Source organism: Argopecten irradians, chromosome 2 (assembly GCF_041381155.1).
Source record: "Argopecten irradians isolate NY chromosome 2, Ai_NY, whole genome shotgun sequence".
NCBI classification, from domain to species: domain Eukaryota; kingdom Metazoa; phylum Mollusca; class Bivalvia; order Pectinida; family Pectinidae; genus Argopecten; species Argopecten irradians.
This window is the reverse complement of record NC_091135.1, coordinates 31,730,297-31,757,171: the sequence shown is the minus strand read 5'-3', so window position 1 is coordinate 31,757,171 and position 26,875 is coordinate 31,730,297. Positions and strand designations below refer to the sequence as shown.

General features: G+C 34.1%; 2 protein-coding genes across 3 annotated transcripts; one reads left to right on the top strand and one right to left on the bottom strand.

Moving 5' to 3' along the window:
- Positions 1–1,400: 1,400 nt before the first annotated feature.
- Positions 1,401–15,982, bottom strand: LOC138315151 (regulation of nuclear pre-mRNA domain-containing protein 1B-like). The gene is made up of 9 exons (XM_069255943.1): positions 15,788–15,982; positions 12,169–12,298; positions 11,467–11,573; positions 10,317–10,433; positions 9,678–9,802; positions 9,045–9,171; positions 8,323–8,498; positions 7,438–7,601; positions 1,401–4,909 (listed from the first exon to the last, which is right to left on the bottom strand). The coding sequence occupies exons 1-8, from the start codon at positions 15,936–15,938 to the stop codon at positions 7,443–7,445; spliced, it is 1,092 nt and encodes a 363-aa protein (XP_069112044.1). The 5' UTR covers positions 15,939–15,982; the 3' UTR covers positions 1,401–4,909; positions 7,438–7,442.
- A 235-nt stretch (positions 15,983–16,217) lies between these two features.
- Positions 16,218–26,572, top strand: LOC138315150 (DNA-directed RNA polymerase II subunit RPB3-like). 2 transcript variants are annotated; one of them, XR_011207465.1, is made up of 9 exons: positions 16,218–16,361; positions 19,352–19,401; positions 20,429–20,550; positions 21,103–21,231; positions 23,000–23,048; positions 23,383–23,551; positions 24,538–24,575; positions 25,332–26,148; positions 26,207–26,572. XR_011207465.1 is itself a non-coding variant. In XM_069255942.1 (8 exons), the coding sequence occupies exons 1-8, from the start codon at positions 16,276–16,278 to the stop codon at positions 25,508–25,510; spliced, it is 822 nt and encodes a 273-aa protein (XP_069112043.1). In that variant the 5' UTR covers positions 16,218–16,275; the 3' UTR covers positions 25,511–26,572. The 2 variants fall into 2 exon arrangements, 1 of the variants encoding a protein (XP_069112043.1); XM_069255942.1 differs by having other exon boundaries at positions 25,332–26,572.
- The last annotated feature ends 303 nt before the right edge of the window (positions 26,573–26,875 follow it).

Sequence of the window (26,875 nt, the reverse complement as noted above, 5' to 3'; positions counted from 1 at the left end):
CATCATTTTGTAGTGTTACCTTTTACAGTCTTATCATGAAAAAAAGTGAAAATAAGGCAAGAAGAAAACATGTAAGGAAATATAAACCCAATATATGGACATGTTCCATAAATAATAATAATATAGTGATAGTCACTTTGTTTGTTAAAAAGATGCTCCACCGCTGACAAATGATATTTTTTCACTATCAAAAACAGGAGCAGACGATTAAGTATTTTTCTTCAGTTACAAATGTTACTTACTTTACACCATTACCACCATTGAAAAGTTTGAGCTTTTGATTTTACTTCAAGTTAAAATATGAAAAATAATTAATTGCATCCCGAAAAAATTCCATGTCACTATATCCTATATGGAAGGAAGTACTGATTGCGCATGCACCAAAGGCGAAATAAATTATTGTATATCATTTTTTGTGTTAATTAGACATATATATCCATGATCAAACACCAATTATTGTTCAACTGATGAATATCATTTATGCTTTGTGGGCAATGGAGCATCTTTAATGAAAAGAACAATTTAAATAATGGAAAAAATTAGGAATGCAATTTGGATGGATTAATTACAAAAATGTGTAAAACACTTCCTGAAAGTCTACATTGAGACTTTTATGCAAAAAAGGTACAATATTCAAATTCCCATCCTTTACATTATGAAATGAACACAATATAAATTACTGCATAACAAACAAAATGTTTCTAATAATCACTGAAGAGTTATTCCCCTTGAAATAAACCTTGTCCTGGGAAACCATCTACATATTTATGACAAGTTCAATGGTTTCCAATGCAAACAGTATATATATATATACACACATATATGATATTTAAGAAAGATCCTTTCAATATTTCAGAAAAAGCAGTCACAAGAATTATTTACAGATAGACCCAGGGTGTCATTGATAGGAGCAAATATCGGTTTAGTATTGATATTCCATCAATACATTGCAATAATCAATATTGATACAAATTCAGAAGATAATATTTTGGGCTTCCTTCTCTGCATTCTTGATTTCCTGGGGTTACAATCATGAACTTAAAATCTTTCAACCCTTGGAACATGTCATAGCAAAACTAATAGCAGTACAGGAGAAAAAAAAAACAATCACAGACCTGCAGAGACCTTTACAGAGAGCAACACTCAGCAGAGAAGTCATACAGTGTACTGTTATTTGATTCTTTATAATGAAAATCAGAGGATCAAATGACCTGCACATCTGATGTCTCACAGAGCCTTTAGTTTTGCCATGACATATTCCAGGGCTGTAGATTAGTGATCGTAAATCAAGGAAATCAAGGATGCCTTCTCTGCATCTTTTATCAACTTGTTTGTCTTTTTGAACCAAGCAAATCAAACAAGGTCCATCTCCCAAGAGTAACTAACAAGGACTACAAATGATCATTTGTCAATTTTTAATCACAAAATAAGTGCTAACAAATTCAACAGTGTGTTTGAAACTTTATGATGTTAAATATTCAAACATCAGAGTCTTTGGAAGTATTACATTTTATTACAGCAACTTATATATATCTGTATAACTGTTAGGATCTTAATGAGTGTTTCATCATATCATATGAGATCTTATGAAACAAGGCTTATGAATTTTTTGGTTGCGAGTCTTGGCGATCAAAACTTTAAACTTCGAAATGAATTAATTTCACAAATTTACACAAATCTCACTTTAAGATATTTTATCACATAACTATAGCAACCTACTTATAGCAACCTACATTTCAAAGAAACTGAATGTCAAAATGTGTTGCAAGAATCCAGCGAAGGTCACCATTTTGACACAAATGTTCTCGAATCCTGCAGACATCACAATTTAATTATAAGTCCCAATATCTGTATCTGTGTTATTTTTTTCATGATTTAGTCGAATGTTGAAAAAAATTCTGTTTGAAATCATGCAGAGACAGAGGCATTTTGTTGATAGTTACATATGTGTGGATTTAATTTTAAGCCAATGGAAAACGTTCCAAAATATATTACACTAGTGATAAATGCAAAATATTACATTGGAGAAGTCACTGAATATCAGGTGGATTATGTGATAAAAATCAAAATTGATACAATGTTCAACCATCAATATATCATACATAAGTTGTAATCAATGATAGCCCGAACAGTCCATGGTGGTGGATTAAACCAAGCATTCAACAAAATATCTTTCCTGGGATAACAATTAGCACTGATTAGTAACATTACACATATCTGCAACACATACCCGACATCATTTATATGACAATTAATTGTATACCACTGTAATCCAGGTTATCAATCAGATAACCCAAAATATAAATCCTACAGGAACATTTGTACACCAAACACATGTAGAATTGGATGATGATAGATATGTACAAAATGTATGACTAGATTTATACTACGTACATACAATGAAGTGTTTTTGTATTCAGTCATGAAAATGTTTTAACTGTGAATGATAGCACTTTTTAGTGATCAAATTTAACAGTGTAAATGCATTTTTAAAAATAAACCTGTGTAATTTATTCTCAATTCAAAGTTCCTGTTTCTTTCGCAACATATACCGGTAGGTCTCCCATGACAAAATATCTGTTTATAGTAATTCATGAATTCATAATTCATAAAATAAAGAATGATCAAAAGACATGTAAACTAATTTGAACCCAACTCCCCTCCCATTGATTATATATAGGGGCATATGTAAATATATGTGTATGTTGGAAAAAAAGACTTAGCAAAGGTATCTTCGAACCAAATATCTACAAGGTATCAGATATCAGAATGAACTGCATACATTGGTAAGCAATATTTAAAAGAAGTTAAAAACGAGAAAAGAATACTGTTAGTTTCTCAAGTCTCTGAGTATCTTTGTATGTCCAGTGCAAAATGAAATGTGATCATTATTCAGTAAAAAACATTTATTTCACAATGTCAAACCATTTACAGGACATATCAAACAAGAGGCCCAGAGGGCCTGTATCGCTCACCTGTTTTTTTGTAGTAATTATCACAAAGATTCTGAAATTAGAAAAATTAGTAAATTTGACTCCCAAAGTTTAATTTTGAATCACAACCATACAATGATGCTATTGATATCATACAAATATGCTATCCAATATGTAGCTTCAGAGACAAAGTCATTTATATGACAATAGTAGCCTAATTGACCTTTTTGACCCCACGTCTATTGGCGTCTAAGGCCTGGGGGGTTAGCCTTATCATTTGTACAAATTCAAATCCCAACCCTATAAGGATGCTATCATTGCATTATGAGTGCTCTTCCATGTTTAGTTACAGAGAAGAAGTCGTTTTTTATGGAAACAGCTAAATTGACCCCTTTTGACCCACCCCTCAGGCCCCCAGGGGTTCAGCCCCATCATTTGCAAAATTTTGAATCCAAACCCTATAAGGATGTAACCGTTGCATTATGAACGTAATCCCATGTTAAGTTGCAGAGAAGAAGTTATTTATATGGAAATTGACCACTTTTGACCCTGCCCCTCAGGCCCCCGAGGGTCAGCCCTATCATTTGCACAATTTGGAATCCCAACCCTATAAGGATGTAACCATTGCATTATGAGCGTAATCCCATTTTTAGTTGCAGAGAAGAAGTCATTTATAAGGAAATAGTCAACTTGACCCCTTTTGACCCCACCCTTCAGGCCCCCGGGGGGTCAGTCCTATCATTTGTATAATTTTGAATCCCCATCCTATAACGATGCTACCATCGCATTGTGAGTGCTATGTCATGCTTAGTTTCCTTTGGACCAGGTGAGCTAATTATATAATAAATGACCATATTAAAGTCGAGACAAGTACTTACATACTGTAGGTGTACTTTGATTTAGATTAAAGGCCAGAATGTTGCAGAATGACTTCTTGTTGAGAATCGAGGAAAGGACAAACAGACATTATTGTGAGCTTGTGATTTAGAAGTTTTCGCACTGATTAATTTTCACAATTTCTAATCAACGCAATAACAAGTTAGTTTACAGTACCCAATAGGGAACTCGTAACTTCACACCGTAAAAATGTTAATATGCCAAGCTATGTCCTTTAGTAGGTGATATAAACCATTTGCAATAACCTTTAAAAATGGAAAGACAGAGACATTTACAAAAAAAAAAAAAAAAAAAAAAAACACACATTCTCCACACAATACAATTATACCTGGTTAAAATCTCAAACAAAAATCAGACATTAAAATTTGTTCCATAAGAAATATCATAAATGGCACTTGAGCCCAAGTACAGGACCGACACAGGCTGGAGATAACAATAAAATTTACACCATATTATATACCACTACTATGCATTAGGTGTGTGCTAATGAATGGCAATTAATACTTTATTATAAATCATCTTTCTTCATATATGAACTTTAAGTGGTTGTCAATCAGGTACACATACAGAGTTTGTCTGAGCATAGTAATGAATCATTTAAAAAATACTCCTTTTAATCTATCAGAATTACTTCCCTTTGTTTTATTCCAACTAACGGAAATGACCAGAGTGAGACCATTTTTAGTTGCCAAAATCAACATATAGGTAGATCTATTTGAAAATACAAGTTCAAAGTACAGATACATTAATATCAGAATATGTAACATGTATCACATATACATAATTTTTGATAGTCAAAGTCAAATACCATGACCATAATTCTTTAAACACATTTACTATAACATTTGTCATACACATTTTCCAAATGAGAATTTTTAGAATCCAGAAAATATGTTAATGTAAATCATTTACAATTCTGAGACAATAGAAATCAGTGTCTGGTTTCTGGTCCAGTACAAACCCTGTTGGGTAACATTCGACTGTAAGCACTTGCTTTCTAGAATATCCAGTCAATACACACTAACGAAACATGTACTCTCCCATCTATACAGAATCACCACAAGCATCCAGGAATGGCCCTGAAAACAAAAAAAGTCAACATCAAATTGTATCTATTACACAACTCTAATGAAACAAAGTCATCTTATTACCAGAATTAAGCTACAGTTCATACTAAAACTTGTACATCTCCATCAATGCCCTTGTGATGTTAAATGGTTAACCTACTGGTCTGACCAAAATTTACATTCACATGAAAGCTGACATTTGAACGTTGTTGCTGGGAAGACCATGTGGATAGTCTTTCTAAACTTTCATTATGAACTGGTCAAGAACCTTCCGATTTCTATTTGGCAACAAATTGTAACTTTAATTGCGGCTTATTTAAAATCAAGGCATGTTGGCAAGAATCCAGTTTAAACAATTACTTACCAATACTTGAAATAAATCATAATAAATATTCCAGGTATACCTTTGTAGTTACCTATAACTACCTTTGCAAATGGTATCAATATCTGGAGTTGATTTTAATTTATCTTTAGTTACATATATTGGGTTTTTAAATAAGAAGTGGAAGGAGAATGATGAATAAAATCAAGGTTGCTATGGTGAAAAATAATACAGTAAAACATGGTTATAACCAACCTCTGGGGACCAACAAATCATATACAGTAAAACATGGTTATAACAAACCTCTGGGGACCATCAAATCATATACAGTACAAGAGATCCCAGAGGGATCTTGGCGCCCACCAAAGAATGATCTATATCTGACAAAGGAAAGATGGATCTTTTCTCTACTTTTTAAACTTTTTCAAACATACTACATATAAAATTTGAGACAGATCGCTTCAGTACCTTTTGAGAAATAGCGGTAACAAACTTAAACTTTCAAAATCCAAGATGACTCCTTGGCGGCCATCTTGTTGATCAATCGGTCCCAAATCACAATATGCACAACTAGGGACCTAGGGGAACCTACATGTGAAATTTGGGAAAGATCCATTCAATACTTTCTGAGAAATAGCGATAACAAACTTTGAATATAAAAATCCAAGATGGCTGCCTGGCAGCAATTTTGTTGACCAATCGGTCCCAAATCACAATATGCACAACTAGGGCCCTAGGGGAACCTACATATGAATTTTGAGACAGATCCCTTCAGTACTTTCTGAGAAATAGCGATAACAAACTTTGAATAACAAAATCCAAGATGGCTGCCAGGCGGCCATCTTGTTAACCGATCGGTCCCAAAATGCAATATACACAACTAGGTCCCTAGGGGAACCTACATATGAAATTTGAGACAGATCCTTTCAGTATAATCTAAGAAATAGACATAACAAACTTTAACTATCAAAATCCAAGATGGCCACCTGGCGGCCATCTTGTTTTTCCTTTCAGCCTCAAAATCTGTATGGCACAAAAAGGGACCAAGGGTAACCTTCATGTGAAGTTTGAACAAAATTCCTTCAGTAGTTCTCAAGAAATATCGATAACAAACTTCAACTGCCAAAATCAAAGATGGCTGCCCGGCGGCCATCTTGCTTTTCCGATCAGCCTCAAAATCTGTATGGCACAACTAAGGACCAAGGGTAACCTCCATGTGAAGTTTGAACAAAATCCCTATAGTAGTTCTCAAGAAATATCGATAACAAACTTCAACTGCCAAAATCACAGATGGCTGCCTGGCGGCCATCTTGTTTTTCCGATCAGCCTCAAAATCTGTATGGCACAACTAGGGACCAAGGGTAACCTCCATGTGAAGTTTGAACAAAATCCCTTCAGTAGTTCTCAAGAAATATTGATAACAAACTTCAACTGCCAAAATCAAAGATGGCTGCCTGGCGGCCATCTTGTTTTTCTGATCAGCCTCAAAATCTGTATGGCACAACTAGGGACCAAGGGTAACCTCCATGTGAAGTTTGAACAAAATCCCTACTATAGTTCTCAAGAAATATCGATAACAAACTTCAACTGCCAAAATCAAAGATGGCTGCCTGGCGGCCATCTTGTTTTTCCGATCAGCCTCAAAATCTGTATGGCACAACTAGGGACCAAGGGTAACCTCCATGTGAAGTTTGAACAAAATCCCTTCGGTAGTTCTCAAGAAATATCAATAACAAACTTCAACTGCCAAAATCAAAGATGGCTGCCTGGCGGCCATCTTGTTTTTCCGATCAGCCTCAAAATCTGTATGGCACAAATATGGACCAAGGGAACCCTCCATGTGAAGTTTGAACAAAATCCCTGCAGCAGTTTTTAAGAAATAGTGATAACAAGCATTGTTTACAGACGGACGACGGACGACGGACGCAGGGCGATTTGAATAGCCCACCATCTGATGATGGTGGGCTAAAAATATGGTTATAACAAATTGGGACCAACAGAGTTTGTTATACACATAATATTATTACAAATACATTATAGTTAAAATGGTGGGAAATGGAAATTACTACATTATAAACATGAATTTGCTGTAATGTTCGCTATAATCATGCTTTACTGTATGAAGTTAAGTACAATGCAAACCACAGATTTATGAAAAAGAATAATTATAAGACATCAATGTCTTTGCACCACACAGAAAAGTAATAAGATTGTATACCTATATCAATGTCTCTGATCCAGGGAGAACAGATCGCCAGCGGAGGGAAGGGGAGCTAACCCTCCAGTAACATCCGGTAACAATGTCAGATCAGGTAGGTTCTGTATGTGTGAGGAGAGCTCCAGTCGTACACTTGTCACTTTCTCTAAACGCGATTTGTAATCCTACAACACATAAACTGGGTTTAGAATAACTTTATTTCCATACTGATATACTTTAACGTTTGGGAACTCTGCGGAAAACCTTCAGTATATACATTTGTATTAAGAATACAAGAAATATCTGTATGACATAAACGCTCAAAATGAAATTGTGATGACATGTGACAACACAGACAAAATAGCAAGGATAACGGTATATTTTAAATATTTCATGACTGTAATATCAGAATGCTGTTTTAAATGGTCATCATACACATTTGATTGAAACATGAACACAACTCTTAAAAGAAGAAATAAACAAAGGCTTATGTGTCCGCTTCCTTAGTGATCACATCAGCAGATAATGGTCAAAGAACTAAGATGTGCAAGCTTTGATAGTGTAGAGAATCTGCAGTCTACAGACAAGAATAAGTCACCCATAGTCTTTATAATTGACATGTATAGGTAATTTACAGGTAATTCAGAGGTAGTTGGATGGCTTTGTTGTAAGTCTAAAGACTTGTGAAGAAGCATTGATATGGCTCCAAAATCTTGGATGCCCTATCAGGTTTGGTATTTAGGTTCCAATACTGAATTATATTAATGAATATCAAAAGCCTTTGACACAAACCACACTCACTGTGACTGAAATATGACTTTTAGACAAGGGGCACAACCCCTTTTAACAAGCATGGAAACAGGATGTATGGACAAAGGGAGACAATCAATTTAAAATTCATTGTACCTCTACTTTATTTTCTGCCTCACGGAGTTGTTCTCTCTGGCAAATGATGAAATCTCTTAACATTTTCCCAACAGCCTTTCTCTCTTCTAATTCAGCATTTAGTCTGAAGTTGTACTCGGATAGGAGGATGCATGCTTCCTCTACCTGACTAGCTAGTTTTATAGCAGCTTCCTTATCTGTCAATTTAATTTGTACACATTATTTACAGCAAGAAACATAGGTAGATAATTTTTACAGTAAAACATGGTTATAACAAACCTCTAGTAACCAACAAAATCACTTTCCTATAAGTACAATTCACTATACATGTATTACATAATCCTATAGGAACCATGACAGGAAATGATAATAAGCATGTTATAACCATGAATTTAATGTAAACTTTAAATTTATTTTATTCATTCATTATAAGTCATATAATACAAAAACAATCAAATAGGTATAACATGAAATGGATTCAGAAACAAGTGTTTACACTTATGTTAATCCGTCTCCATATAAACCAGGAATTTGTAGTAAACGTGTTCATTATAAATGGTAAGAACAGAAGAACTAAGCAACTTCAAACTTAAATATTTCTAAAAAGTTTAAAAAAAAAAAAAAAAAAAAAAAAAATCTATTACTATCGACTGCAAGAATAAATTAAGAAGAAAAAAATGTAAAACATACTTATAAACTGTGCTTCATAGTTTATATTATAAAGTAAAGGAAATGAAACTTACCTTGGACCTTAGACAGGTGTTGTATATCAGACACTTCTGGTGGAAGGGCTGCAATCTTTTCTCGTACTGCGGCGTCACTGGAAGCTGAATGTTCTAGGTCCGCCAGCCTCTTAACCAATGCTTCTGACTGAAATATAAATTACAAATGTTAACCCAACATTTCATCACTGTTCCACACAGGTAATTTGGCTGGTTTCCTAACTGCGGTATCACACATATCCAGTTTAAGTCTAGGAAAATCAGAACGAGTGACCCATACCGTAAATTGGGATATTTTGGCGACGGAAAATTCGGTGTTTTTGTATCAGAACAGGGTGATTTAATTTTGGTGCGTTTAAATTTTGTGCTTTCATGTCAAATGACAAATAAGCCAAAAACTGACAACATCCAAAATATCCCAATTCACAGTAGGTCTAAACTGCCACGAGAGTTCTAATAATTTTTTGACAATGTGACTATTTTTACCAATGAAATCTTGGGTGAATGTTGGTTCACAAATTAAATGTAGAAATAGAAAGCTACAAACCCGGTTTCATCAAAATTCTAATCAGTCTATAAAATATCAAGTACCTTATAATTACATTGACAGTGATATGACATCAGTCATGATACATCAAAGTAAATCAAACTTACATCACCAGCATTACTTGTGGGATCATTGGGCATGGCTTCTATCTCCTCTATTAGACTCAGGTCATCTTCTTTCTTTTTCTTTTTGACTGGTACTACAGGTGCGACAGGCTCCGGTACAGCTTTTACTACAAACATCACAGGATTTATATAAAAGTACCAATTCTAACACAGTTTTACCTACAAATATCACAGGGTTTATACAGGGTTTATACCTCTGTACCTACAAATATCACAGGGTTTATACCTCTGTACCAATTTTACCACAGTTTTACCTACAAATATCACAGGGTTTATACCTCTGTACCAGTTTATACCTCTGTACCAATTTTACCATATTTTTACCTACAAATATCACAGGGTTTATACCTCTGTACCAGTTCTACCACAGTTTCACTACAAATATCACAGGTTTTATATTAAAGTGCCTGTTCTACCACAGTTTTACCTACAAATATCACAGGGTTTATACCTCTGTACCAGTTCTACCACAGTTTTCACTACAAATATCACAGGTTTTATATTAAAGTGCCTGTTCTACCACAGTTTTACTACAAATATCACAGTTTTTCCAGTCTCTACATCTGGTCTTACCTGTACTACAAATATCACAGTTTTTTCATTCTCTACATCTGGCCTTACCTGGTTCACGGTCGCGATGTTTAGTTTTTGACTTGTGATGTTTAGGCTTTGTAGCTACATATTCGTCAACCTTCTTTTTTGTCTTTTCTCCTGGCTGGGTATCACTCTTTGCCAGATCTGAAGAGAATTTAAGGCATAAATTTATAAACCGTTACATCTGGATTATAAACCTCTAGCTAAACCCTAATAAATAAATCAAGAACATAGTAATTAATATATTATGTACATGAAGCTTTTGGAAATTAATTTTAAAGTATCAAACTAGATTTATACCTACCAGGTACCCAGTTTTCACAGACAACCTGAGCATATACATGTCATGATACGATCTATGAGACACTGAGGAGCTATTTGATAAAAAAAATCAAATTACTAGGGTAAATGTATTCTCTGTATATGTAATAATATGGGGGTTTCGAGATCCCAAAACGACGTGGGTAAAGTCCTATTTACCGTTGATTAGTCTCACCTTCCGGTGATTATGACGTCACAAAAATCACGTCAAATGACGACGTCATAATCACCGGAAGGTGGGACTAATCAACGGTAAATAGTACTTTACCCACGTCGTTTTGGGATCTCGAAACCGCCGTATTAAAGTGCCTCTTCTCATATGTGTGCTCCTTCGAATTCCCTCTTCTTGGGAAGGAGATGAAGTGATATACCCCCTTCCCTCCATCCCATAATTTAAACAATGTTTTACAACTGTGTGATACTTATAACATATCAACATTATATCCCATATTACATGAAATTTGTGTTATATGGCATCATAATGAATTTCAGAAGAAAGAAGGCATATGCATTTACTGTGCCGTGAGTACAGAGTTAAAATATATAGCTACTTTTTTTTCAAAAGATTTTATAATCCACAACTAACATTTGGTTCCCAGATAAGCGATCCCTATTTTGGGGCATGCATATTAATTACAGAGAATTATTAGTGTACTCAAGTTATACTGGACACATTTGTCCTTTTTTCTTAAATATTCTATATTCAGCAACAATAAATTCTAGGAAAAATATCCTCTTAGACTGCTAGTATATATAGTAGCAGACAAATCATGTAGTATTTAGTAGTCACCAAAGTTGATTAAGCATCATCATGCCAGCTCATAATTAAGTATAACAGCCATAGATATCAACTTACTTGTATCTTGTTTTATCTTGGAGACAAAATTCTTGTCATAAACACCTCTTTCTTGCCAAATATTTAAAATTCTTTCCAACGACTTTTTTGTCTTTTCATCAGCATCTCTGGAAGAAATAATAAACTTTCTTTAAAACCGACTACAATAACTGATGAAGCCCAACATGGGCCAAACTAGTAGACTACTACCATAATAAATCTCAAAAACACCTACTTCCTGCCTGTTGTCTATTTAGAACCATTGACTTCAATACCTGTGATATCTAATTAGGAGTATATAATGCAGAGGTCAAGAGATATGTTTTGCTTATTACTTTAATTAATTGACTCCTTTAATTTGGTTGGGGTTTCAGTCTTTCCATGCAGATAGAAGTTGTCACACATACAGTAACTGTAAATGTGGTTACTTTTTAAGAGTGTTTAACTGTAAATGTGGTTACTTTTTAAGAGTGTTTAATTTCATTATTTGCATATGTAAATATTTCATGACATTATTACATAATATACCTTTAAGTATGAGCTTCATATACACATAATATTACAGACAAGGGAAATTTTCGCAGTAAAAAGGACACCACATAAAAAAGGGTAAAATGCCCCCTATAAAAACATCCACATTTTGCTTCGGCCAAAGCGCTCATGATTAAAGCATATAAGTGACAGAAATTTAATGGGAAGATAACTCTGTCTTGACATACATACTTTGTGGCTACTGCATAGGCATCCGGTAGTACTGTAGCAAAGTCCTTGGTCAATTCAGGGCCTTTCTTCTTGCTGTTCTGTATAACATCATTGGCTAGGTACATGTAGGTTAGTCGCATACTCGACTTGACTGAAAAAAAAAAAAAAATATATGAGTTTGGGTTTTATTAGTTTATAGGGCTGGATCAATATATCCATATACCGATATGTTTCGGTTGTCACCGGTGTATCGAATATCGATACGCAAACATGTTGTATATCGCTGTATCGTTTTACATCTCACCCTACTGTTTTTGTTATAGAAATAGGAAATTCCAAACAAAATTTATTCTAAAACATCATTCAAGTAAGAGCATTTCAATCAATAGGAAGTGTTTAAGGCATCTGTGTCACCTAGGTGGATTAGAAATGCCTACAAATTGACATAAATTAATTAACACAGATGAAGTGTGTGCATACTTTTGGAAACTGCAATATGTCTGTGTTTTGTCTCTTAATTTGTAGTTGATCAAACTTTAATTTGCATTTTTAGTGCTATCTCACTGAAGCATGGACGCCAAGGACACAGAACAAGCATGTATCAAATTAAACTTGACCACATTATACTGAAAGTGTGCAAACCTGCAGTCATCCAACTCCATTTATGCAGAGCAATAATATATAAATAAGCAGGAGCAAAATCTAGAACTTTTATAGACTATGCATATGGTGTGTTCTGACTAGGGGACAGAAACAGAGTCTACCTTCATCACAGGAACATTTAATTGGTTGATCAACATATGGCCTAAAGCGAGGTTGTGTCAAATGAAAATATGCATTAAGGAGAAAAAAATCAGTTCGGAAAAATAGACAAGAGGCCCATGAGCCTTAACGGTCATCTGACTCATGGCACAAAACAACAAAGTCACAGTATAAAGTATTGGTTAACGATTAATATAAACAATACAAGGAACTCCTTAAGTTTCTGAAAAAGGTAAATGTCATTTGTTGAACAAACTTGGTAGCCCTTCATCCAAATATGGTTGAAACCCATTCAAGGATTAATATAAGGAGGAGTCAGATTTTAAAGCCAAATTTCAGCAAAGCTCCCATTTTGGACCTCGGTCATACTATCCCCATGGGTCTTACCTCGGTCCTTTAGGAAAATGATTGTCCTTACCTAAAGTTCCCCCTTCTGAATCAATTAAAACCACTATAGACCAATTTTCATTGAGATCGGAGACTGAAACCTTAAAACAGGAAGTGGGCATGCGGCCATCTTGGAATACCAAAATCTTTACGAAAATGTTTGCATGTCGTTCGGCATCAATTAAAACCCCTACAGACCAATTTTCATTGAGATCGGAGACTGAAACCTTAAAACAGGAAGTGGGCCAACGGCCATCTTGGAACACCAAAATCTTTACGAAAATGTTTGCATGTTGTTTGGCATCAATTAAAACCCCTATAGACCAATTTTCATTGAGATCGGAGACTGAAACCTTAAAACAGGAAGTGGGCCAGCGGCCATCTTGGAATACCAAAATCTTTACGAAAATGTTTGCATGTTGTTCGGCATCAATTAAAACCCCTATAGACCAATTATCATTGAGATCGGAGACTAAAACCTTAAAACAGGAAGTCGGCCAGCTAAAATTAAGAAAATTTGCCCTTTTGGGGCCCCACCCCTCAGTTCCTAGGGTTCAGACCAGACTCATTTATATAAAATATAATTGTGTTTCCCCAATGATGTTTCACACCAAATATGGATAAAATTCATCCAAGGATGGAGGAGGAGTAGGATTTTAAAGCTAAAATTAAGAATATTTCCCCATTTGGGGCCCCACCCCTCAGCCCCTAGGGGTCGGACCAGGCTCATTTATAATATGATTGTCCTTCCCCAATGATGTTTCACACCAAATATGGATGAAATCCATCCAAGGATGAAGGAGGAGAAGGATTTTAAAGCTAAAATTAAGAAAATTTGCCCTTTGAGGCCACACCCCTCAGCCCCTATGGCTTGGACCACGTTCATTTATATAAAATATGATTGTCCGTCCCCAATGATGTTTCACACCAAATATGGATGAAATCCATCCAAGGATGAAGGAGGAGTAGGATTTTAAAGCTAAAATTTAGAAAATTTGCCTTTTTGGGGCCCCACCCCTCAGCCCCTAGGGGTCAGACCAGGCTCATTTATATAAAATATGATTGTCCATCCCAAATGATGTTTCACACTAAATATGGATGAAATCCATCCAAGGATGAAGGAGGAGTAGGTTTTTAAAGCTAAAATAGTGAAAATTTGCCCTTTTGGGGCCCCATCCCTCAGCCCATAGGAGTCGGACCAAGCTCATTATATAAAATATGATTGTCCTTCCCCAATAATGTTTCACACCAAATATGGATGACATCCGCTTAGCAGTTAAGGAGGAGTAGCGTTTTAAAGGAAAAAGTTTACGCACGACGGACGGCGCACGGCGGAAGTCGACGGACAAATCATGATGACTATAGGTCATCCTGACCCTTCGGGTCAGATGACCTAAAAAGATAAGATCCCAAATTAATTGACCTTTTCCAATCATGCAATGGGGATAGCAGGTATGCATACAACTATATGATTATAATGTCCTACCTGCAGGGCTAATATGGCATACTTGAATTGCCAACTTTTTGTGTTTAAACTTTTAACCTCAAGAAAGTCTACTTTGTAACCCCCTATGAAGAAAATAAAGATTGATTTTTGCATATACTGACCAGTTCTTTCTGATGGTATAGTCAGATTTTTGACATTTTGAATATCAAAGAATTTAGACTTGCTAAAATGGCCTAAAATGGGGGTTCAAATTCGGGAGTCTCCCTCCAAAATAGGGAGGGTTGGCAAATATGCATGATATGGACTGAAGTCGGCTTGCATGTGCATACATATATACTAAATTGATAAACTTAACTTCCTTGTTCCTTTCTTGCTCTACATTTATCTGTGACATTGTTAATAACAAGATGTCAGTTTATGCCTTTAGGGTTAAGTCACACAATCAGATGTATATAAGCACATTTATACGGTATTTGTAATATGAGATTAGAACACACCAAGTACTGTACAGTCACATCATAATGGGTTAGCAAATTATATATTTAAATGACAATCAATGGTACAGGTTTGGCATTGAAAAGCACTTCACAATTTTTTAATTTCAAAACACAATATGTGTATAAAATTAAAACTTATTTTTATAATTAATTAACTTGAAAGCAAATTAAACATTATTAATATAATTTTGGTAAATATATTTATTAAAGTACAAGTGCTCGAAGTTCTGACTCTGAAATATATATTTATTATCAGATTTTAAACATATAAAGGATACAGTACAGTAACACAATAATAAGATTTTTTATAATTATCAAAACTGTGTCTTTTAAACTTCTTCTGAAGCACCTGTGATTATGGATACTATTGTTTCATCTCTAAACAAACATTGAATTAACCTGTCCAAATGAAATATGTCGTATGTTTACGTGTTGCATACTGAGCAATGAACCTATCAATATCAAGTTATCTGATATCATAGTGATAGTTTACTTGTACACCTGGCTGTTTGCATGTGGTCTACCGAGAGAATGACATGATACACACCTTTCTGCATTTCTCTTTGCCATACTTGCACAATAGTTTTTGAATGTTTCCGGTGGTGAATCAGCCAAAGAGACAGCGTCTGGATGCTCTGCTGGGTGTTGTTAAGTTCGTTTAATTTCTTGCTGAGGCTGCTATCTGAGAAGGACGACATCTTCCCATATGTTGTGATTGTGTTGAAAACAGACTTCTCCCAACCGGAAGTTGTTCGGGTTGTACTAAAATTATTTTGTAGTTATACAAAGCTTCAGTTTTTCATCTTCTGTGAATTTCCCCTTTTAATGACAATTCTATTAACAAATTTATTACTAAAATTAGTTATTTATATCATAACAGTTTCATTTTAACCGAAGTTTGAATTTTCTTTTCGTTAATGTACTATGACCACCCTTTATAAAATTATAGACTAATCCATAAACAACGCCATCTGGCGTCAACCGGATGTAACTATCAATTTTGTGCAAGATTCAAAGAAAGAAACACACGAGAAGATGCCGTACGCAAATCAGCCAACAGTTCAAATATCTCAACTAACAGATGAGAACATAAAATTTGTCATAGAAGATACAGATCTCAGGTTGAATATTGATTGCACATTATATTCAAATTAGCTTCGTTTTCACTGTAGTTATGAGTGACCCGACGTGTTGATGTTGTATGTTCTATTTTCACTTTGACGCCTCGCGTCACGATATGTTGAACTCAAATTAACAATATTGATCTAGTAAATCGTACATTTGTTAAGTAATTAACAAAAAGAATGTTCAATATAATCTTTTCTTGTAGGTTAATACATAATACAGGAACATCTTTTTGCAATAAAACATTTCTATACGCTTTGACATCATCAGGGATTTAATGACCCTTTCGCACATTAAGGATGAGGCGTCTGATCAACCACAGGTGTTCGTTTCTAATATAAACATAAGTATAATACTGGGTCAAGGTCTATAACTCGGCCGGCCATATAACAGTACCCAATTTCAGAAAAAGTATGATTATTAACCAACCGTATAGGATATGATAATAGGAATACTCTCAATCGACAGCCAGTTAATTTATCTTTAATTTGGTATATGATACAATATATATCATGCCGTATAAATGTCACTAGGTATCCAGAAACATCGGAAAACAGCCAGATTTCAACTGGTCGGACACTGTGGTGTCCTCCGATAAACACGCCAGGACTCTAATGCGTAGCTCAAAAACCACTGCATGTCAACACTTAAGAATAAAGAATGAAAGTTTGGTAGAAAACAAACTTACCGGTTAGTAAATCCATGGATAAATACCATCCATTTGCCTAACGTAGCCCTTTGAAATTTCCTATTGAAAAATTTATGTCTCTAGCCCGCCATGTAAGTATGTGTGCAGTAGATTTGTTTTGTCGGCGTTGATTGGCTCTCGAAAATTAATTGACCAATCAACGCCGAGAAAACAAATGTACTACACACATATCAACATGACGGCTAGAGACGCACATTTTTTCAATTGGAAATTTCAAAAGGCTGTATTGAGCAAATGGATGGTATATAGATAAACACTAACATACCGGTAAGTTTGTTTTTCACCAAACTTTAATTCCTATGAAGCTGAAATGTTGACATGCAGTGGTTTTTGAGCTACCCATTAGAGCCCTGGCGTGTTTATCGGAGGACACCACAGTGTCCGACCAGTTGAAATCTGGCTGTTTTCCGATGTTTCTGGATACCTAGTGACATTTATACGGCGTGATTTATATTGTATCATATACCAAATTAAAGATAAATTATCTGGCTGTCGATTGAGAGTATTCCTTATTCCACCAAATTACATGTGGTGAACTATTCCAAAAATGTCGGAGGTATAGCAAGAACAGAGATCAACTCTTTTGAAACATTAATTAGGTTGTGTCTAAACCTCTTGATTTACCCGATGGTGAGGAGTACATTTTCAAAGTTATGATTGTGCCAATATAAAACATTTAAATCACATTTAACGAGTTACAGTTTTACTATTGGGATAGTTTTATTTTATAAATGGGAAAATGTATTACTTTAACTGTATAAACTGTAAGTACACATTGATGTTATCTTGGTTCAAGGTATAAATATTGATATTATTGCATTTATCCTTCCGACTTCATCTGACGTTGCTCTGAGCATATAGAAATATAGCATTCGGAAATGAGAGTTGACACTTGACAGTTGTTCAGCAAAAGATCAGCGATAAGAAAGTGACTGACTAGCTAGTCGACTCGTGATATGGGAGTAGGTGTGACATGTGGGTCACATGACATAATGTTTCAAAGGTGTCTCGTAATATTGCTGAAGTAGGCCATGCTGATACAGGAGGAAAATTATAACTCAATTTTTTTTCCTCTGATCTTTAGTCTGTGTATAGGTATACGTACCGAAGTAACCACCCATATGTCCCTATAAGTACCCCTCCCCCTTTTGAGAACATAATTTCCATTGCCTGGACATAAATAAAAGACCAAAACTATAAAAACTATAGGTTTGCACTTTGCTTTGCAATAATTTTGTCTTGTTAAGTACCTTTTCATTTTTTTCATTTTTTTTTAAACACATTGGGCATTTCTTCGTTTGAATATCTATATGGTATCCATGTTATATTCCATGATCATCCTTGTATGATAAAACATGGCTTATATTTTAAGACACCAACCATATAAACTTTTTTTCCTGCAACATTTATTCAAAACACACACATTAAAGCTGAAAGAGGCCAATATTTTTGCAAATATGTCCGTCTTTTTAACAATGTTTTGCCCTGGAAGTAGATTATAGATAGCCAAATCGGCACACATGGTGAAATTATAAAATACAACTGTTTTCCGCCGGTGCCGAATACAGCATGTGTGGTAGGTTTATTCCAACAACACTAATACTGGTTGCAGGATAAAATAATTTTGACGTTCAATGATCATATATACATTTTCAAATATTAATTTTGAATATGGTGATTACACATGGGCATCTATTTCTCCGTTAAATAGTCATGTAGAGATTGACACAAACCTTATAATGCTCCTAGCAATCTGTGATAAATCTGACATATATTCCAGTTGGTTGTCTGGAGACAACACTGTAGCCACCATGATTATGGATATACGTACCCAGTATATATTTAGAGACCTATTGTTATCCGTGTTACAACCACATAACATCGGCATTATGACTTACATATGGCCCTGAGACACCAGATGGTCCCAGATTATCAAAATTTACAATCCATACTCATTCAGTGTCTCTTCCTTAAATGTGTGAAAGAGGTTTATAACAAATGATTTAATGCATATGCCATAATGCAAACTACTTTATTTTATTTAGTTTTTGTCTTAGTTTTGAAACAATGTTATGTACTTTTTATGCCGACGGATAAGAGCCCATTTCTCACTATCTTGAAGTAGAAATATGTTTTCTCATAAGCCCCTAATATGCACAAACAAATCTTTGATTTAGTAGAATTTATTATAGTGCATTATTGTAGGGTAAATTGATGCAGGTGCCTTGTCTAAATGCAGGGTTTATATATACATAAATTGTTTGTATTTTGTTGCAGTGTCTGTAATGGTATAAGGAGAGTATGTATAGCAGAAGTTCCAACAATAGGTTTGTATATATCTACCTGGTAATTACAATATTCATATATTACATATGTTTACAAAACTGGTAATTACAATATTCATATATTACATATGTTTACAAAACATGGATAGAGCGAGAAGAAAGCATATTAATCTACTACTATTATAATGGACTTATTTCTATAAAATGAAGCATATATATACATACAAACAAACAAAAATTAAACACCAAACCAAAAAGAAAAAGAAAAAATAACCCAACAAACAACCTGTGTTCCTCCCCAGTCATGATTGGTGAAATGATTATAATTGATTTCAGTGTTCATCATGTAACACAACTGACTTTGGATTGAGACTTCTTTGTGAGCAATTCTTTCTCATATTTTTTTTGTTCAAAATGATAGAAATTATTTTCACATCTGTCGTCAATCTTTGTTTCTTTTACCTTAACCAACACACATGATATACAACATTTTATGATTCCTACTTTGGCAACATGATTAATTTTATTGGGTATCTTGATGTGGTCAGTAAAAGAAACAAAGGCATTTTACAGATTTTTTCCCCAAACTCTTTATGTTTTGGAATTTGTTTTGTTAAATATTGATTAACTAAATACATGTAGACCATATAAAGAAAGGGCTGCTCTAAAAGAAAGTTTCTCTGGTCTGATGTATAATAATAATTACAAGACAAACATCACTGATGAATGATCACCAATATCTTCCATTTAACTCATTTACCCCTGAAGACACATGTAGCCTCTTCTATATCAAATACTAGACCAGTCTATTATGAAAATTCAGGGGTAAATGCTTTAAGGTAAAAAGAGAAAGGTTGTTATATCTGTAAATAATTCTATGTGTGTTGTAACTTTTGTTTTGAATCTAAATATTTCCATGTATCATTACATGCCCATTAGACCTCTTGTTTATGGAATACAATATAACTTGTACATAATATAATTCACTCAAATAATATAGAATTAGCCACAAAGATAATGTGATACATGTTTTTTAGACCTCTTAATGAAAGGTCCATGCTTGTTGCAGCCATAGACTGGGTACAGATAGAGGCCAACTCAACTGTTCTATTTGATGAGTTTATCGCCCACCGTATTGGTTTGATCCCGCTCACTAGTGACGAGATGGTGGATAGGATGCAGTACTCGAGGGTAACAGATATGTATTCTTTAATATTGCAGTACTTTAGGGTAACAGATATGTATTTTATCATTTATCGCCCTCAGGTAACAGATATGTATTCTATAATATAGCAGTACTCTAGGGTAACAGATATGTATTCTATAATATAGCAGTACTCTAGGGTAACAGATATGTATTCTATAATATAGCAGTACTCTAGGGTAACAGATATGTATTCTATAATATAGCAGTACTCTAGGGTAACAGATATGTATTCTATCACTTAGCAATACTCAGGTAACAGATATTAATTCTATCATTTAAACAATATTTTATCAAATATCATATGTTACACATTGCTGTTTGAACATTTCACTGGATATATCTTGGACATATATATAGTTTGTAACTTTGCTGACTTATCTTCTTATTTATAGCTCTAAGTTGGTGCAATCTATGGTGAAACTTCAAATACTTGAAATATTTGAATAAAGCACAATAAAAAGTCCCATGAAACACTTAAATTATGAGGGTCTTCCCTGTTTTGATAAGCTGTTTGATGCTGATTGTTGTGGTTATAGGACTGTACTTGTGAAGAATTTTGTCCCGACTGCTCTGTGGAGTTTAACTTGGAAGTAAAATGTACAGATGACCGAACATGCCATGTGACTAGTGCTGACCTCATTTCCAGTAACCCAAAAGTTGTTCCGGTGAGTTATGTAAAATGATAACACAGAGGTAACTAAATCAATAACAATAAGTATACACAGAGGTTACTCTGTAGGCTAATCAGGGTCCAGTTTCATCAACATTCCATAAGAAGTTCTTTAACTTAAAATTCTCTATAGGAAACATTCCAGAAGTTAAGGCAAATATCTTAAGGTGGATTTACCCTAACTTCTGTAATACAGAGGATTCCGCTTATTTGAATAAGTCATTTTCCAGAAGAAAATATGCAAATAACCGGAGTATTCGAATAGGAGGAGATGACATTTTGCACCTTTGTTTGACCTCACACATATGTATGTGAACAGGCAAATAGATATCGTTTCGTTTACTTGATAAATAAGTAAATTATTTACACTTAAAACGAACAAGTAATTATTTTCGAAGTTGTAAATCGATTTTAATTGTTTAATTACAAAAAATATTCCAATATTAGATTCTTGTTTACGTTAGATCGACACGTGAATATTTGAGAAACAGCTAAACGATCGATATCGAATGCAATAAATAAACAGGATTGAATTTGTGTCTACAATTCTGAACCTAAATAATAAACAAATTTACGTACATTTGCCTGGCAAAATGAACTTACAATCGTGATTAAACTTCAAAGTGCCGATCAACTAGTAGTGTTGTTTTTACACATGTGTATGAATTCGAAAATGGCGGCAGGTGATAAAGCCATGCGTTCACTGGACCTAAATGTGTTTTGAGAATTCTCCCAGTTTTGTTGATCTATACGACGAATAGCTTGATAACCTTTCAGAAATTAATGCATATTCAAGTAGCAATGAAACAACGTAACAAGTATTTTTTGTATCCTACATACTGTACGAAACTTGCGGTAGTCATTGCACGCCGACTTTGCATGCTTTTGTCTCGTTCAACGAGACGCTTGATTCGCACATGTCTATAGTAGTCAACAAGACTCTGGTTGAACGAGACTACTCATGAATGGCGATTGTTCTAAGGAAGCATGGTTTCTCCAACCGATCGCGAACTAAGGTACGTTACGTTAATAAATAAACATATTTGAAAGTGCAAATGCTTTAATTAGATGTTTGAGTCAGTGATTATACTAAAGTTATGATCAACCGCTGCTGATGTAAATCGTAAAAGTGTCGAATACCTTTGCAGATTCATGCATAAAATAACAAGCCATACGATAATGTTAATCTGTCACCATGATGATTTCTAGTAAAGGCGAAGTATATTGAAACATATATCGGCGAATTTCGCTAAAAATATATTGCAAAATTGAAAAATATTCGATTTTATTTTCATAATTTCCCAAATATTTTATTCAAATAACCGGAGGTCATGTAAAAGTCTATGCAAATACACGGAGTTGAAAAACTAAGATAAAGAAGGAAAAAATCGGGACCGCAGAATTTTATGCAAATAACCGAAATATTCAAATAACCTTTATTCGATTATGTGGAGTCCTCTGTTCCTTCCTATGGAGAATTTCAATTCCTTAAAGTTAGGGAATGTTCATGAATCTGGGCACCGATTTTCCAGTGTCTATATCTTGATTGATTCTGTCTGAGAATTGAAAAGGATGTTATAAAGTTTACATTCTAATTCTTGATGATAATCTTGTGATTGTACAATAATCTATTCCTCCTCCTCTGTGGTCTCTATAGGTCTTGTGAAATACAACTTATATCACTACTGGTGTTGACTCTAAAGATAACCACATTTTGTTACAATAGAATTTACTAACCTCCTGTTGTAATTTTGTATTTTCAGGTGACTTCTCGACATAAAGAAGAAGCCAGTGAATATGAGGACACCGATGGTAGGTTATATTTGCTTGCTAAATTGTGTTATTTTCAAAACAAGAGGTGAGAAAATCTTAAGGTAAATTTATTTTTGGGGGGTGGGGGGGGGGTGTGAATACTTTATAGCTGATTATTTTCCCAGGGGATGATATTTTCATGAATCATCACCATGGTCATGAAATTTTGATCCCTGCAATATTACGAATTAATTACATAATATATGCTCTTGAAATTATTGATATATATTTTTTTTAATCATTTTCAGTCAGAATTTGTAAAAAGAACCAGTTATACAATAATCGCTGTTAATGAAATCACTGTATTTATGTTTATATTGATCTTTGTTATTAGATATTCTGATTGTGAAGCTACGGAAAGGTCAGGAATTGAAAGTAAAAGCATTTGCAAGGAAAGGATTCGCCAAGGAGCATGCAAAATGGAATCCAACAGCTGGTGTGTCGTTTGAATATGATCCGGATAACTCACTGCGCCATACAACCTTCCCTAAAGCAGAGGAATGGTCAGTAGTATTTAGTCTGTAACAGTAAAGACATTACTGGCCTTTCTGCTTTGTCATACAACATGATATTTTGTGGTTGTCTCGGAAGATGGAAACATTCTGTCCTAACAAATATTGCCAGTATTAATGGAAAGTACTGTATAATGTGAAATGTGCAAAGTGTAGAAATTTTGGTTACTTTCGTGGATGCTGTGGAATCACAAATATTTCTATTCATGACAGGATATCAAAGCTCCCAACCACGAAAAAAAGTACACACAAATATTTCAATCTCTGACAGGATATCAAATCTCCCAACCACAAAAAAAAGTACACAAATATTTCTAATCCTGACAGTATATCAAATCTCCCATCTACGAAAAAAAGTACACAAATATTTCTATCCCTGACAGGATATCAAATCTCCCTACCACAAAAAAAAGTACACAAATATTCCTAACCCTGACAGGATATCAAATCTCCCATCCACGAAAAAAAGTACACAAATATTTCTATCCCTGACAGGATATCAAATCTCCCATCCACGAAAAAAAGTACACACAAATTTAAATATTTCTATCCCTGACAGGATATCAAATCTCCCAACCATGAAAAAAAGTACACAAATATTTCTAACCCTGACATGATAAAGCTCCCATGTTCATGTTATAAAATGTTGAAAAGTTTTACTTGCCTGTTAAATTTACCAAACTACTATTTCTGTGTTAAGCAAACTCTTCAAACTCAAAGTTTTAAACTTGTTCAATAAATTCTATATTGAATTTATTGCCACTTTTATTTGTATGAAATATCCTCTATACATAGTTTCATGGCACATGATAGCACATTTATCATTCACCATGGTGCTGGGGTTTGATACCAATACAAGTACTGGTACATCAAGCAATGTTAAAAGATAATTGAATCCCAATGATATTGATTGAATGAAATCTAGATTATCCTGTATGGGCATTGTATGCATGTGTATGAAACGTTTAATGTTGCAGGCCCAAGAGTGAATTTTCTGAATTGGATGAAGATACACGTAAGTCTGCTGTGTTACTTCCTCCAAACTTTCAATCCTTCTTTCACCTTGATATCTGTGTTTTGAAAGTATAATTGTCAAATACATGATAGCTATTAAAACCTTTAAAAGTTTAATATATAGAAAGAATAAAATGATTTATGAACATAGAATAGATAAGGAATATGTATTTATTTGGGTCCTTTTTGGCCCCCTAATCCATCAAGTTTTAAGTGTTAGGAAATGAAGTTGTTATATTTGAAATATTTAGTTCATCTCAGACTCAATTCTAATGGAAGTTATCTAATTTTGCAACTTTAGTTGCCATGGTAACCATCTGAAATATGCATAAATTCAGCAAATTTGAAAATTTCGTAATTTTTGCCCATTGTTTGATAGTTTTGGTTTTTTTGGGGTCTAAGAAACAATAGAGCACAATATTAACAACCTTGATATTTACTGAGAATAAAGAGGCACTCCATATACATCTTTAGAAAAATATAGTTTTTCCAGGATTCACTCTATGGTTTCTAGATGAAAAACATAGCAGAAAATTTTCATTTTCATTAATTATGCATGATTAGTATTATTACTATCGCAGCTGCAGTTTCAATATGATACAAAACTATCATATATTGTATCAAGGATGTACTTGATGTTTGAAATTCAACAATTTAATCAGTAATTATTGTGAAAATGTAATATTGCATGTAAGATAACCGACAATTGTACTCTAATTATCATATGTAATAGTAAAATGAATTCTTATTTCTGCAGATGAAGCCCCATTCAGTTTGTCTGGAAAAGCAAACAAATTCTTCCTGAATGTTGAGGCATGTGGGTCATTAAGACCAGAAAACATTGTGTTCTCCGCACTTGGTGTGTTGAAAAAGAAGCTCAGTGACTTACAAACACAGCTCAGTCATGAAATACAAACAGACGTTCTGGCAGTGTGACAGGATCTTGTGTTTTGTACAGTGACCTTTTCCATGGATATTGTATACTATTATTAACAGTTTAACAAGGAAAAAGTTTTATTGAGTTTTATACACCATTTTGTCATCATGGTAGCTTCAAATTCAGTTCCTTGGGTAATGCACAAATTATTGTAAAGTGGGATCATCTGATAAACATGACTGGTATTTTTCCATTATTCATATTCCTCCAGTCAAGTGTAAGAATTATTGGTGCCAATACTTACCACCACAAAATAAGTTATTTGTGGTACCTCTATTTTCAGCACTGGACATTTTAACAGAGAACTTTTTGTATTCATCTTTACAACATTTCATAGTGAACACATCATGGACCTGACTTTGAGTAATGCTATGTCATACTTTCTTTCACTGATATTTCAAAGGCCCCCTGAAATTTAAAGGTACCTTGAAAATAGATGGCCTAAGATGAGGTAACAACACCAAACAAAGATTTCCTGCATAATATATGATAACTGTCAAGATTCATTTTGCTGTTTTGCTGTGTGGCGCAGTAATATTAAACTACCGTGCAGTATTTAGAAGGTCGGCAGGAAACATAAGACGATGCGCATTATGAAAATTAAAATTTTATTTATTTTAATAAAATTGTTCAGAAGGTGATGATACATGTATGAAAATTAAAATTTTATTTATTTTAATAAAATTGTTCAGAAGGTGATGATACATGTAGTATTAACGTTAAGGTAACAACTTTCGCGACTCTACGAAATTAACAATCTTGTTTTACATTTCCATTTTGAAAATTAAAAGCTATTTCAGAAAGGTAGTGGGCCTTTAAATTTTCATTGTAAAGATACAGAGATTAGATATGTGTTTGATTTGTGGTGTCCAAAAGTGACTAGATGGCTGTCAGACTTTGGATTTAGTTGAAATCTCTTTTGTTTTTGTTCATGGATTATAGATTTTTATTGCTGAATCTGTTGTAAAAATATCAGGAAGATTCTACGTATATGTATACATGTTGTGTTGGAACTGACAAAATGATAAAGAATCATGTTTAAGATAAAGATATAAAATTAATCTTATAGTGTTGTATGATCTTTAGCTCATCTTGTGACAGAAGGGTGATAAAGAGATATGATCCATCCCCCTTGCATGTGTCTGTTGATCTGTCAACTTTAAGTTTCCTTCATATCACTACAATTGCACTGAATATATGTTTTGATATGTTTTTGATATATGCTTTGTTTCATAATGTAATATGATAATGGTCATCAGATAAGCAATATTTAACCTTGACCTTTGAACATAAAATGTTGACCTCTGACCATTACCCTTTCTTAACTGCTTGTTCAGTTGTAAACAACTTTGTTTCATGATGTT

Bases quoted from the DNA above. Each gene is read 5' to 3' on its own strand.
- LOC138315150 (XM_069255942.1), top strand. From the start codon at position 16,276: ATGCCGTACGCAAATCAGCCAACAGTTCAAATATCTCAACTAACAGAT. The intron at 21,232-22,999 runs GTGAGTTATGTA...TTGTATTTTCAG, and splicing joins GTAACCCAAAAGTTGTTCCG to GTGACTTCTCGACATAAAGA. The intron at 24,576-25,331 runs GTAAGTCTGCTG...TTATTTCTGCAG, and splicing joins TGAATTGGATGAAGATACAC to ATGAAGCCCCATTCAGTTTG.
- LOC138315151 (XM_069255943.1), bottom strand. From the start codon at position 15,938: ATGTCGTCCTTCTCAGATAGCAGCCTCAGCAAGAAATTAAACGAACTT. The intron at 10,434-11,466 runs GTAAGTTGATAT...AATTCTCTTCAG, and splicing joins CAAGATAAAACAAGATACAA to ATCTGGCAAAGAGTGATACC. The intron at 7,602-8,322 runs GTACAATGAATT...TATGTGTTGTAG, and splicing joins AGGCAGAAAATAAAGTAGAG to GATTACAAATCGCGTTTAGA.